Below are 15104 nucleotides of genomic sequence, written 5' to 3' on the forward strand. Positions count from 1 at the left end.
TTGTAACCTGTAATTTTTATACATTTTATTGGAACGTTCGTGTTGAATTTGTTGTCCCGGGGGCACTATTGAACGTGAAACTATGGTGTCAATGGGCTCCCTTGATTAAATAAAAGTTGAATAACACATTTATAAAAAATAAAACATTCCTGGTCAGAGTGCCAACGTCAGCTGCGAATGTCATTCTCAGAGTGAGCAGTTACTTTTACACGCACAGACGGTAAAGACAGACAGCACAGCTTTGTAAGAAACAGCATTTCATGAAACATATTTCAAATAGATCCAAGACCAATAGATATTCTTGTACATCAATTCTTTGTTGCCAAGTTTATTTTTTTGTATTTATACATATGTACATACATATGTACACTCTTAAAAATGTGTAGTGCTACTAGAGTAGCATATAAATTGATAATCATAATATTTTAGGCAAAAATACAACTAAAAAATGAAAATTGTTCTAGGGGACTGGCTGGTTGGTGGTAATGTAAACAGAGGGCCAGAGTATGTGACCTCGGCTGCATCTCAAATTGTACCCTATTCCCTAAATAGTGCACAACTTTTGAGTAGATCTCTATGGGCCCTGGTCAAAAGTAGTGCAATATATATAGGGAACAGGGTGACATTTGGGGCACATACCCCTAACCTCCTTACAGAGAGCAGCCTGAACTAAGAAACCTCACTAGGGATCTACTTCTTATAACTCAGACATTCACCTAAATCACATTTCCTCAAGTAAGGACCCTAACCTCATCATCAATGCAAACTTTATAACTAGCTCTTGTCCAGTGCGTTATGTGGGGCTTGCCGACACTGAGGCTCAGCATTAGAAAGCCACATGTAACGCCCTGGACTGGAGCTATGTTATAACTAGGTTATTAAAACTGTTCTTGAGCACCATAGCCTAGCAGAAAGGCTAACCTTTAGCATCCAGTTGATTTCACTCAGTGGTTGTGATTGATTTTCAATTAGAGATCGAAAATAAATATAATTCAAGGAAATATTTTTGGGGTATCTCATAACGCACATTTATAGCTAATTGGACTGTACTAAGTGCATGGAACTGTCCATAAGAAAGGGTTTCACTTAAAAAGACATACCATCATGGAATAAAGTGGATTGATTTTACCCAATAACTCTACTCTAAAATATAAAATAGTTGTACACCTGACACCAACAATGTGATTCAGTCTACAGTATGTTGTACTAAAAGTGCTGAACAGAGTGTGTATCAATGTTACAAAATGTTTCTGGACCCTTTATAAATTGAACAACAGTACTGTAATGTCACTATTCTTTTTGTCTTGTAAGGCCAGACTAAGGTGTGCCCCAATGGAGAGGCAGCATCAACATCAGAGGACCAAACACCGAAAATGAACAATGCAAAAACATTTTTTAAACGCAAGCAAGAAAACAGGAACAATTAAATTAAACAAAAACAATTGCAAATATATAGCATTTAACCCAGTTACATGGTTTCCCACTTCTCAGTCATTGCTAACAGTAGTCTGAATGAACAAATTCTTCTTTTATGTGGCAACATACAAAAAATAAATAAAAAAACCCTGACAAATATTTTTTAAATGCTAGTCACAGAAAGCAGTACAGTACAGAAGATAATTCTGCTGTTGTGTCATGCTTCATCAAACACAGGTTTAAAATATGCATATTTGAGAAGATCCATGCATATCCACACATAAACGAAAATGTCTATGTATCGATACACACACACACACACACATATATATATATTTATTTACTATATATAATAAAAATACTGCCATTGCTAAGGATGCAACGGCCTTTACAAAGGAAGCATACATAAACGGGTGTAGCAGCAAGATGGGACAACAGAACGGTTTCAGAGAGAGGGAAGTCCTACCACTGTCACTGGTGAATATAGGGGTCTCTGGCCCAGTCCTCTGTGTCACCCCTCTTTTTGGGGGCAACCTCCCCCTCCCTGTCCCGGTCGCGGTCATAGTACTGGTGGTGGTGGTGGTCGCGGGCCGGTCGTTGATGGTGGTGACTGCGTGGCTTGTTGCGCTCGTTGTGGTCCTGCTCGTTACGCTCCTTAGAACGGTGGTGTCCTATTGTGCTGTGGCCCGCCTCCTCACCAGCGCGGTGATGGTGGTGGTGGTGATGATGATGGTCCCTGGGTTGGGGCTGGGCCTCGTAGCGCCCCTGCTGCTGCTGGGGGTGCCCCCCCTCTCCAAGCCCCTCCTCGTCATACTCCTCTCCAAAATCATCCTCCTCTTCCTGGTGTAGGAGTTGCGACAGGGGCTCTATGTATGCTGAGTCTCTGCTTTCTCTGCTCTCCCGGCTCTCGGGGGTCTCGGAGTCCTGTGTCTCCCCTCGGGAGAGACCCTTGCCCCGGCCACCACCACCACCACGATGATGGTGGTGGTGGTTGTGGTGCTGCTCAGTTCGCTGGGAGGAGGAGCGGTGGTGGACGTGCTGGGGTCTCCTGGAAGAATCTGTCCTTAGGGGCCTCTCCTCCTCCTCCCTCTCCTCCTCCCCCTCCACATCTGGCTGCTCCTGGCTCTGATGCTGGCTGTGATGGTGATGGTGGTGCTGGTGGTCCTCTCTGGAGCCCTTCCTCTCCCCACCTTGTCCTGCCTTGTCCCCTGCTTTCTCCTCTGCACCGCTGCCCTGGGGTTAGCAACACAACACACCTGTTAGTACAGTTAGACACACCAACACGCATATGCAGAGTAAAAAAGACAAACACACACCCTCAATCACATGCAAATCAAACACACATTTCAACCATTTCCAGACAATATTTCAAATTCACACACGGAAACCCGCATGCATGAAATTCAAACAGCACACTTGTACACATACACACATGTGCACTGCACACTCAAAGGTTGAATATAGGTTATCAACCAACCACTGAAGGTTGACTAAGGTCCTGGAGAATACAGTTTCCCTGAAAATCCTCATATCCGTTTGCTTTCAGATTAATTTGGCCTGGTTTATTATTTTAAGTCTCCAGAACCAAGGCCGAATCCCCATAGAATACTAACACTTGGTCCAAGTCCATCTCACTCACCACAATCACAGACATGTTAACCTCACTCATCAGACGCATTTTCATCAGCATTTTCAAGAGTTTCAAAGGGACTCTCATTGTCAGGAGTTTCAGTCTTACATTTCCCAATGGGGGAGCAATGGATGGGGATGGGGAAAAGACGTGGACATTTTAAAAACAACTGAAACAGACCTGAATCAATCAAATGACCCAAACGAATTGTTCGCTGCTCATCGTTAAATACAGAATCTTCAAATAGAACATTATTTTCAAACTGACAGAGGTGCATAATGCAAAACACATCATGATCACCCTATTCATTCATTTTCCTCTAAGTATTAATTATTTCAAAGGAATTCATTATAGCAACCCACTGTGTTAAACCAATTAAAATGACAAGCTCCTGAGTTGTTAGCGTACTTTCCAGACTTAATGATCTTGACTAGTCATGGTTAGCAGGCCCACCACCGGTCATGTTCCTCGTCTCTCGTATTCCTAGTACTCTCTCTGCCCTGCTCTTTCCTACCGTGGTCAGTGTGTCATGACTCTGACTCAGTGGCGGTACAGGCTGCTCATGGCCAGTGAGCTACTGCTCTCCCTGCTATCCCTGTCTGGGCCCTGGAGCAGGCTGCCCATGTTGGCCTAAAGCCTGGTCAGCACCTGTACCTGCATGCTGGAGACGGGAGCGGGGCTGGAGGGCAGGGCGTCTGTGGCCAGCTTGGCCAGCAGCGGGTTGGGGGGGTTGCAGCTGGCGGGGTGGGTGCTCTTCCAGTAGGCCTCCAGGTAATCAGCCATGTGCTCACACGCATCCTCCAGCTGGTTCTCATCCAGGATGATGTCAAACATCTCCTACATGAGAGATAAACAGAGAGATAAACAGAGGGAGGGAGGAGGGGAAAACGGTACACTCTTAGAAAACAATGCTATCTAGAACCTAAACGGGTTCTTCTGCTGTCCCCATAAGACATCTCTTTGAAGAACCCTTTTTGGTTCCAGGTAGAACATTATTGGGTTCCATGTAGAACCCTTTCCCAAGAAGGTTCTACATGGAACCCAAAAGCGTTCTACCTGGAACCAAAAATAGCTCTCCTATGGGACAGTCAAAGAACTCTTTTGGAGCCCTTTTTTCTGACTGTATTGTTAGTGTTTTATGTGCCCAAAACAGAGAGATAAAGAGAGGAGGGAAAGGAGGATAGGAAAAAACTCAATTGTTAGTGTTTTAAGAGCTGAAAACAGAGAAATAAAGAGAGAGAAAGAAGGATTGGAAAAAACTCAATTGTAGTGTTTTAAGGGCTGAAAAACAGCATGTGTATGTGCTATGTGTGGGCCAAGAATAGCATCATAACAATTTTAAAACAGCGGATCTACTTTTTCTTCGTGATAAGACTTCGGGATTCTTTGGGAATAACTTCCAAATCACTTCAGCAAGAAACTGACCTGCTTCTCGGATTAAGAAAGTTAGACAAAAACTGTCAAAACATTTTAAAAAATTAATAGCATTAAATATGGCAAGAATTTTCTGATCAGTGAGATTGTTGAAAGCTAAATCCCACTAGGGATGAAATGGCGCTACAGAGGGTAGTGCGTACGGCCTAGTACATGACTGGGGCCTAGCTTCCTGACATCCACGGCCTATATACTAGGCGATGAGGAAGGCCCAAAAATGTTTCAGTCTCCAGTCACCCAAGTCATAGAATGTTCTCTCTGCTACAGCACGCCAAACAGTACCAGAGCGCCAAGTCTAGGACCAAGAGGCTCCATAACAGCTTCTACCCCCAAGCCATAAGACTAATTCATCAAAAGCCACCTAGACAACTGACATTTATCCCCCTCCCCCCTTGTTTTTACACTGCTGCTACTCGCTGTTTATTATCTATGCACACTTTACAAATTACCTCGACTAACCTGTACATTGACTCGGTAACACCACCCCCTGTATATAGCCTCGTTATTGTCATTTTCTTGTTACTTTTTTTCCCCCATATAATTTTTTTTCACTTTAGTCTATTCAGCAAATATTTTCTTAACTCTATTTCTTGAACTGTATTGCTGGTTAAGGGCTTGTAAGTAAGCATTTCACGGTAAGGTTGTACCTGTTGTATTCAAATACAATTCAAATACAATGACAAATACAATTTGATTTGATACTATTGGATGTACATTAGGGCAGATTTTCCACAAGCCTGAAATGATTGCACTCATATTCTAAAAGAATATCCAAGAAGATCACAGAAGGACGGAAATAGAATTGGCAGGAGATATGAGTCTTTCTGAAGCATTCCACAACAGTATTATTAATATAAGGGCAGAATCCTACCGGGAGATATACGCACACGACTCAAAACCTCCACGCAAATCTGCGATCAACATCAGTGGCAATACACATAAGACTTCAAGTAACTCGAGTGTGTATTTTGAGTGTGAGTTCGCAAGTTAGGATTCAGCCCGCGATAGTCTCCTTTACAGTATCAACAGAGGCTTGATGCACAGAAACCCAAATCTTCAATCGGCACACTGAAACAGTATTATGAAATGTCTAGGATGTGTTAGATGTGGTATGTGGTGGGTGTCATCCAGGTAACAGTGATCTCCGGGCAGTGGTGTGGCTATACTCACGGCAGGGCACTGGGCCAGTTTGTCTGCGGCAACCATCTGGACATTGAGGTGCTTAGCCTGGGACTTCCCTCTGGACTTGATGAGCCTCTGCAGAACCTGTGGGACATATGAGCGAGGGGCATGAGAGGCCATCAGCACCATAACGGAGTAAACTCGATCCCATTAAAGCGTTGTCAACACCGTAGCAAAGTCAACTCCATCACACGGAAGCGTCATCAGCCCCGAAACTAAGTCAACTCCAACACATCACAGCATCATCAGCACTGTGAGGAAGTCAACTCCGATGTAGCAGCAACGTGGAAACTTGAGCCTAACATCAGCACTAAAGTAGAACTGTGGTTTTACTGATTCACAGCAGCAGACGTTGATAAAAAGAGGAGTCAAATACACTTTGTTTATCCCATCAAGGTGCGATTCAGACTGCCAACACTTTGATTTAGAGCCATAATTCACATTCCTTCAGCGACGCCTTCTTTCCCTTTCTATCTTACTCAAATGCCAGCGTTTTTTGAAGGATATTTGAATCATGGGTGTTATTTACACTAAGGCTGAAGGTTAGCGTGATGAATCAGTCGCCCCACTTCACTCTCTCCCATTCAGACGAGCGGAGTAGTCAGCGCCGACAGGCCATGTTTAATAACCCAAACAGGACGCCGTTCAGTTAGAAAAATGCGATATGAGCAGTGACAAGACATCCATACACCACTTGCTCCCCAATGCATCAGGGACATCCATAGACCTCCATAAACCAGTAGGAGACTACTTCCCTACTCAGGAGACTTCAGCTCAGTTTATTTCATCAATCTGTCACTCACTGCTCTCACACTGGACCGTTTACACGTGTTCTCCTGGCCTGCATCTACCTTTCCACAATTACACATAATATTACTGTGTGTGATATGGAAGGTTGGCTGAATAAATTACTAGAAAATAAAGGTTAGTATTAGAATATGAACCATGTAATACACTAGGGCACACTGTACACTAGTACACTGCATTCAGTTTGACATGTCAAGTTTAAACTACCAAAGTGCATTTTGTGGAATGGAAATGTAAGTTGCCATTTTTTTGCATTGCTTGGCCTCACCTTGGGAGAGGAGATCTTGACGTAGACGATGATAGGAGCCAGGGATGTCTTGCCCAGTTGGGCCGGGTGGTTGATGGTGTCTGCGTCCAGAACCACTAGCTGTAAGGTCCGGGCCAGTTCAAAGATACGCTCTATCTCACTCTGCACTTCAGCTACTAAGAGAGAACGAGAGGGGCAGAGGGAGGGACAGACGAGTCACAGAGAGAGAGAGAGCGAGAACGAAAGTGAAACCATAGATCCGTTTCCATTCTGCCGTTCAGTTAGGCGGTGGTGAGAGAAGGAGATATTAGCAAGACAATGATTATACTTTTTTTTTTTTTATGAAATATTAGCTTTTCCCTCAAAAAAAGGAAATTCAAAAGCTAATTTGACCTTTGTACAAACAAGGATTTTCAACATAAGCAGCTTGACTACTGCTAGACTACTCCAAGATGCATTGGTTAGATTAGGAAGGAAGAGGTTGTGTGTGCTCGTTTGCATTTAGGACACTGTACATTGAACTCATTACACCTGGTTCGCGAGCATGTGAACGGCTTGTGTATGGAGTGTATGGTTGATGCAACTGTGAAGCATATGTTTGTTTCTTTTTTCATTTATATATCATAACCGGCATCGATAAAAGACAGTACTGTGCAGCCGTTTTCATCGACCTGGCCAAGGCTTTCGACTCTGTCAATCACCGTAGACTCAACAGCCTTGGTTTCTCAAATGACTGCCTCGCCTGGTTCACCAACTACTTCTCAGATAGAGTTCAGTGTGTCAAATTGGAGGGCCTGTTGTCCGGACCTCAGGCAGTCTCTATGGGGGTACCACAGGGTTCAATTCTCGGGCTGACTCTTTTCTCTGAAAATGTCAACGATGTCGCTCTTGCTGATGGTGATTCCTTGATCCACCTCTACGCAGACGACACCATTCTGTATACATCTGGCCCTTCTTTGGACCCTGTGTTAACAAACCTCCAAACGAGCTTCAATGCGATACAACACTCATTCCGTGGCCTCCAAGTAAAACTAAATGCATGCTCATCAGCCGAATCGCTGCCCGCACCCGCCCGCCCAACTAGCATCACTACTCTGGACGGTTCTGATTTAGAATATATGGACAACTACAAATATCTAGGTGTCTGGCTAGACTGTAAACTCTCCTTCCAGACTCATATTAACCATCCTCAAATTAAATCTAGAATCGCTTCCTATTTCTCAACAAAGGTTCCTTCAACGATGTTGCCAAAACTACCCTCGTAAAACGAACTATCCTACCGATCCTCGACTTCGGCGATGTCATTTACAAAATAGCCTCCAACACTCTACTCAGCAAACTGGACGCAGTCTATCACAGTGCCATCCATTTTGTCACCAAAGCCCCATATACCACCCACCACTGCGACCTCAACGAGCTCGTCGGCTGGCCCTCGCTACATATTCGTCGCCAAACCCACTGGCCCCAGGTCATCTATAAGTCTTTGCTAGGTAAATCTCTGCCTTATCTCAGCTCACTGGTCACCATAGCAACACCCACCCGTAGCACGCACTCCAGCAGGTATATCTCACTGGTCATCCCCAAAGCCAAGACCTGGTTTGGCTGCCTTTACTTCCAATTCTCTGCTGCCAATGACTGGAATGAATTGCAAAATCGCTGAAGTTGGAGACTTATATCTCCCTCGCTAACTTTAAGCATCAGCTATCTGAGCAGCTTACCGATCGCTGCAGCTGTACACAGCCAATCTGTAAATAGCCCATCCAACTCCCTACCTCATCCCCACATTGCTTTTATTTACTTTTTTTTGCTCTTTTGCACACCAGTGTTTCTACTTGCACATCGTCATCTGCACATCTATCACTCCAGTGTTAATTTGCTAAATTGTAATTATTTCGCTGCTATGGCCTATTTATTGCCTTACCTCCTCACTCTATTTGCACACACTGTATATATATGTTTCTATTGTGTTATTGACTGCTTTTGTTATCCCACTTGTAACTTTGTGATGTTGTTTTTCGAACTGCTTTGTTTTATCTTGGTCAGATTGCAGTTGTAAATGGGAACTTGTTCTCAACTGGCCAACCTGGTTAACCTCTTGAAGCTAGGGGGCACTATTTTTATGTTTGGAAAAATAACATTCCCAAAGAAATTGCCTATTTCTCAGGGCCAGATGCTAGAATAGGCATATAATTGACAGATTAGGATAGAAACACTCTAAAGTTTCCAAAACTGTCAAAATATTGTCTGTGAGTATAACAGAACTGATATTGCAGGCGAAACCCTGAGGAAAATCAAATCAGGAAGTGCCTCTTATTTTGAAACCCTTCTGTTCCTTTGCATGCCTATCCAACATTTAAAGGGATATCAACCAGCTTCCTTTTTCTCTGGCTTCCCTAAAGTGTCAACAGTCTTCAGACATAGTTGCAGGCTTTTATTTAGAAAAATGAGCCAGAAAGATAACATCGCGTCAGGTGGTCGCATGAGTTTTGCTCGCGCAACATTGCCTTTCACTCTCCTACTGATAAAGACATTTGCGGTTGATATATTATCGATTATATATATTTTTTTAAACCTGAATTTTGATTTAAAAAAAATGTTTGACATGTTTCTGTGGACATTACGGAAACTATTTGGAATTTGTCTAGGTTGTCGTGACCGTTCTTTCCTGTGGATTTCTGAACATAATGCGCCAAACAAACGGAGGTATTTTGGATATAAAAATAATCTTTATGGAACAAAAGGAACATTTATTGTGTAACTGGGAGTCTCGTGAGTGAAAACATCCGAAGATCATCAAAGGTAAACAATTAATTTGATTGCTTTTCTGATTTTCGTGACCAAGCTACTTGATGCTAAGTATACATAATGTTTTGTCGAGCGATCGATAAACTTACACAAATGCTTGGATTGCTTTCGCTGTAAAGCATATTTTCAAAATCTGACACGACAGGTGGATTAACAAAAGGCTAAACTGTGTTTTCCTATATTGCACTTGTGATTTCATGAATATAAATATTTTTAGTAATATTCATTGAATGTGGCGCTATGCAATTCAGCGGTTGTTGATGACAATTAACGGGATTAACAGACCTTGAGAAAATCTGAAAGGAAGAATGGGACAAAATCCCCAAATCCAAATGTGCAAAGCTGATACAGGCATACCCAAGACGACTCAAAACTGTAATCGCCGCCAGAGGCACTTCTACAAAGTGCTGATTCAGAGGTGTGAATATTTATGTAAATTACATATTTCTAAAGCACAATTTCTCCCCTTTCCAACTAAATCAATTACATGACCTAAACACTGCCCGTTTCTGCATAATTCAAGCAGGCAATGAGCCCCGTCGGGTCTTTAAAAAAAATGGCAGGTGAATGGCAGGTGGGGAAGCGAAACTAATGTGTGATAGTGAGAAGGAGAGATGTCGTATGGGAAAATAGCCTTTTTTCACTCGATCTGTCCAACTTATCACCTTATCGCCTCTAAAAATTTAAATAAAACACTATAAAGAGTTTATATAATGTGTCATTACATACCTTTTTGAAGGTTTGTGTCGAATTTGAATCGGGGTTTTAAGGGCGATGCTAAAGTGATCTTAGAAGTAAACAGCGGCTTTGAGAATGATGATCGCATGCAATGATGACAGAAAAAATGACTAGGTATCCCCCTTACTCCCGTCACTGTCCATTTCTTGTTTTTAAAGGATGATAGAAGTGCTACACCTGGTGGAGAGAGATTGTAAAACAGAAATAGTTGCTTTATGTGTGCTGTACGTTACGACATGACACGTCAAGATGTAACGGAGGGTCAGTTTTTTTAAACTTTTCTCCAATACTATAGAGCCATTACCATGTCGATCAACGCTTGAATAGAAACCTAGTTCACACCCCCGATTTTGACGTCAACACAGTCACTACAATCCCATTAGTTTTCTTTGTAGCCTCGTTTGAATGTTGCGGTTGCGCACATTTGTACGGTATGGGGTGAGTTTACGTTAACTAGCTAGCCAACTTGTGTCATAGTTGGGCAGCTCAGACGAGATGTGAACCCGTGAGCCTGGCTGGCTAGCAACCTAGCTAGCTAGTAGATATCGTTACGATGTCAACTAATTACACATACAATTTCAGTGTAGGCTATCTGGCTTGAATTCTATTTATGTCTGAGAGCAAAAATATATTGCGCATCAATGTTGTCAAGATATAACGTTAGCTAGTTAATTAATAACTGGTGTAGGTAACTAGCTAGCTACTGTTGCTAAGATACAAGAGTGGCTTGGTTTCAGTTTTACGTCACTGCTCAGTACATAGAACAGATACTGTATATCGTCAATGAGGACCTGCTGCATTTCTCACCTTGCATGGGACTGTATGATTTCTGATCCTGCTTCTGTCTGTCTTATCTTTTCTGTTTCTCCTTCAGCCCACAATTAAATATTAGCCTGCTAGCCCCCCATGTAATGACTTAGCTTTCCGTCATGAGTTGCTGTAAAAGAGCAGCGAAAATATTGTTTTTAATTACATCAACACCACATTTCTCGGTTAATCAAATGGAAGGCACTTCCGTCAACTTTCTTGGTCTTTCGAGCGTCACTGTTGACAACTTAGTGGAACTTCTTTAATGTCTTCTTAGAGAATCCCGACGGGAGAATGGTACATTTTATAGATTCTTTTAGCAAGAAAAAGCCATCTGCTGACCATTTAAGGAATTGAGTCCTCAACTGGTGGGCCAAATTTCATTCTGTGATATGGAATATTGACAAGCGTAACTATCGCCACGTCTATAATACTATAGGAATGTGTGGAAATATCATTATTTTTTATTTAACCTTTATTTAACTAGGCATGTCAGTTAAGAACAAATTCTTATTTTTAATGCCGGCCTACCCCAGCCAAACCTATGGGACTGCCAATCATAGCCGGATGTGATTTAGCCTGGATTCGAACCAGAGACTGCCTCTTCCACTGAGATGCAGTGCCTTAGACCGCTGTGCCACTCGGGAGTAACGAGTAGTAACTAATGCATTTTTCTCCAGTTGGGTCAAATACATATATCATGAACAGTCCAGGAAATCTCCCTAGCAACACTTTTTATTACATTTCATTAGCAGCTCAAACAAAGCTTGTGTTTGCCCATCGAGAGCTGCCCATGACTAAGATACACCCACCTCTTGCCCTATTTGCTTGTGATCGGAAATTGCGCTGATGGTCCAGATGTGTGTCTGATAATTATAATTCAGCGATTGTCATTAGGCCCACTAAACTTGTAGCCAGAATTGATGTGTACACTGTTGTATGCACGCGTCTTGGTCTTGGCCACGCTTTGGAAAAATATTAGTGTTCTCGTGAACCACAACGCAATTTGGAGGGTATACTGCCCATTTCCAAGTTAATTCAAGTCAAGAATTGTCATGCAGCTGACATGCGGTAATGTTAAATAATTATGTAATTGCCTATAGTTTTCTTGCATTGACCTACCCCTACTATTTATTTTGCCAGGACGCCGTACAGGACCGTACTGGCTTAGTCCACTTTCACCCCTGTATCTATCACCATCAAGACAGAGTCAGGGTTCAGCGTACAGTCAAAACATCAGTCCCCGAAGTGACAAAATAATTATCCAGTTGCATTGGTTTCAAGTTAAAGCTTTTAGTCAAAAGTGGAGCACAAAGAGTAATGTTTGTGCAGTGTTTTGAGTGTGTCCCAGTGCTAATGTATCTTTAAAGATGGGCGGGTTTATCCCATAACTACTCCCCTAACCAAAAAGGGTTCTTCTATGGGGACAGCCGAAGAACCGTTTTAGTTTTCTAGATAGCACCTTTTATTCTAAGAGTGTAATGGAGCAACCGGCACACCAGGGATGCATCCCAGATGACACCGTACTCCCTATTTAGTGCACTACTTTTGACCAGGGCCCATACGACTCTGGTCAAAGGTAGTGCACTATGAAGTGAATAGTGCGCCATTTGGGACATAGCCAATGAGTAACGTTACAGAGCACCACGGCGATCCAACACAAAGATTAGCTACATGGCTTCCGTAGTTTCGTTGGCTCAGTGAGGTCCTGTTTCATTGTTATCGCAGCTTGTTACTCAAGCCTGGTAAAAACAGCTGCGTTCTTGACCTTGTTATCTGGCAGCAGGTATCTAGTCTCTCCTTTCTTTCTCTCTCTTTCGTCCCAAAAGCAAACATTTTTAATCACAGGCCTGGCCAGGTCATTCTTCGCCTTCCAACATCTGTAGGTCTGCATTATAACCATCTCCAAGGATTGTGCCCAAATGGCACCCAATTCCCTATATAATGCACTACTTTCGACTAGAGCCCTTTGGGCCATGGTCAAAAGTGGTCCACTATATAGGGAATAGGGTGCCTTTTGGGAAACATCCAAAGACTTTCTTTCATCTTTTACTCTTTCCCTTCTCTCTATGCAATGAATTCGTCTCTCTACATACAATGGGCCCTAAAAGAACACAGAGGTCCCCCAGCCTCATACCTCCAAAACTTACCAAGGTTGGAGCGTGTGTTGGACCGCTCGATGATGGCGTGTTTACTAGGGTTGTTGAGGACGGAGCGTTTGGCAAGAGAGATGTCTGCAGTGACTCGAGTGATTGATATTCTGATAGGAAGGCAGAGAGAAAATAACTGGTCACCGAGAGACTAGAGTGTGCTCTGATTTCTGAAACAGCCTTATCAATCAAATATTGAACACTTGGGAAAAAGTACAGAATTAGAAACAAAAAGGCATAGCAGCAAAATCACCATCCATAAGGAAGAGGGGAGAGTTTTGTGATGTCTAAGCAAGGTTTGGTAGAAGAGAGAAGAGAGTGGTGAGAGTATCCTTTGTAAAACTCATTATTGGTTATCAAAAGGGTTGCACTTTGAGAAGGATATAAAACAATGCACAGTATATGCTAATGATCCTATGTTTTGTAAAATAATCTCCCTACTGTGGATGGGAAAGTGGCCAGGCAGCCGGAGAGGAGAGGAGCTGAGGAGAACCCTGCACTGCACTAGGGCCCACTATAGCCTATTAAGGACATGGAGAGGGCCTATTTAAAAGTAGCAGCGAGCACACATCTCCAGGCCAAACAAACTTGTTACACACTCCCTCTGCGAAACCTCCAGGGATGACTAAATACCAGCCTATAGGACTCGGGCAGAGCATACTGAACAAGGATACAGAGAGAGAGAGAAAGAGGGAGGGAAGAAAGGAAAGCAGGGACAGCTCAACTTACCTTCCCTCAAATCTGTGTTTCAAAAAGTCAAACAGTGCTTTTTGCATCATATCTGTCACCTGAAACCAAATGGGGCAATAAAAACATAGTGAACATTTTAGAAATCACCATCATGAAAACAGACAATATGTGTGTGTGCATGGGTGGGTGAATCAAAGCAAGCTCTTTGTTGCTGAAAAAGGGAGCCCCACAGATTGCTGTTTCAGTATTGACTGAGGGCACGTCAGCCTTCCCCTGTGATCCTCCTCAGCTTAGTGTGTCCTGTTCTCACCAGCTTCCAGAGACCCCTGCCCCTGTCTGCCTCCCACAAATACACAGAGACAAAGCTCAACTCTGTCATTGTATCTACAATGTAAACTAGTAGTAGAAGTGTAGTTAGTGTAATCAGTATGCATTAGTGAGTTGAGTAGTGGTGCTAGTTCAAGTAGAAGGGTGGCAAAATTCCAGTAACTTTTCCAAAATGTCTAGGTTTTCCAGAAATCAGAAGGGAATCAGCAGGACATCCAGAATCCTCCAACCAGGACTTCTGGAAAACCGGGGTAGTTTGGGAACATTACACATTGGTTTCCTTACCCTGTAAACAGTCTATGGACAAGGTATGACAGCAATCCATCGTTTGGTTTCATTTCCCTGGCAGTTGCTTGCACAAGTCCCATTGAAGTCATGGGACCGATATTAGTATTTTCCTAATCATATCTATAAGTGACTTTGTTGAGCTTCACAATAAATTGTAGTTACTTTCGAATGATTTGGACATGATGTGTGAAAAAAAATTATAATATCAGTCCCATGACTTGAATGGGATTTGTGCCACAAATGCTAAAACGTTAATATTTGGAAACGGTGCCCGGGAAACTAAACCACCTCATTGGTTTGCTGTCATACCTTAAAGGGTAAGGAAGGCAAATAAAGGGTTCATGAGTAAGGGTAAGGAAGGGTTGCTGTCATACCTTAAAGGGTAAGGAAGGGTAATAAAGGGTTCATGAGTAAGGGTAAGGAAGGGTTGCTGTCATAGCTTAAAGGGTAAGGAAGGCTAATGAAGGGTTCATGAGTAAGGGTAAGGAAGGGTTGCTGTCATACCTTAAAGGGTAAGGAAGGGTAATAAAGGGTTCATGAGTAAGGGTAAGGAAGGGTTGCTGTCATAGCTTAAAGGGTAAGG

At 42.8% G+C, this 15104-nt stretch overlaps 1 protein-coding gene across 8 annotated transcripts in view; it reads right to left on the bottom strand.

Annotated features, from left to right (window-relative positions):
* Positions 1-296: 296 nt before the first annotated feature.
* The window catches only part of LOC115105159 (voltage-dependent L-type calcium channel subunit beta-2-like), a 146307-nt gene continuing 131499 nt past the window's right edge, over positions 297-15104 (bottom strand). For 5 of the 8 annotated variants that reach the window (XM_029626834.2, XM_029626836.2, XM_029626838.2 and 2 more), the window contains 6 exons: positions 13946-14004; positions 13217-13326; positions 6738-6892; positions 5651-5746; positions 3701-3883; positions 297-2649 (listed from right to left, as the gene is read on the bottom strand). In XM_029626834.2, coding sequence (XP_029482694.2) covers positions 1888-2649; positions 3701-3883; positions 5651-5746; positions 6738-6892; positions 13217-13326; positions 13946-14004 — 1365 coding nt within the window. In that variant the 3' untranslated portion in view covers positions 297-1887. The remainder of the gene's footprint in view (positions 2650-3700; positions 3884-5650; positions 5747-6737; positions 6893-13216; positions 13327-13945; positions 14005-15104) is intronic. The other 3 variants (XM_029626837.2, XM_029626835.2, XM_065007143.1) reach the window with 1 other exon arrangement.

The sequence above is a fragment of the Oncorhynchus nerka genome, linkage group LG22 (genome assembly GCF_034236695.1).
Source record: "Oncorhynchus nerka isolate Pitt River linkage group LG22, Oner_Uvic_2.0, whole genome shotgun sequence".
Lineage (NCBI taxonomy): Eukaryota > Metazoa > Chordata > Actinopteri > Salmoniformes > Salmonidae > Oncorhynchus > Oncorhynchus nerka.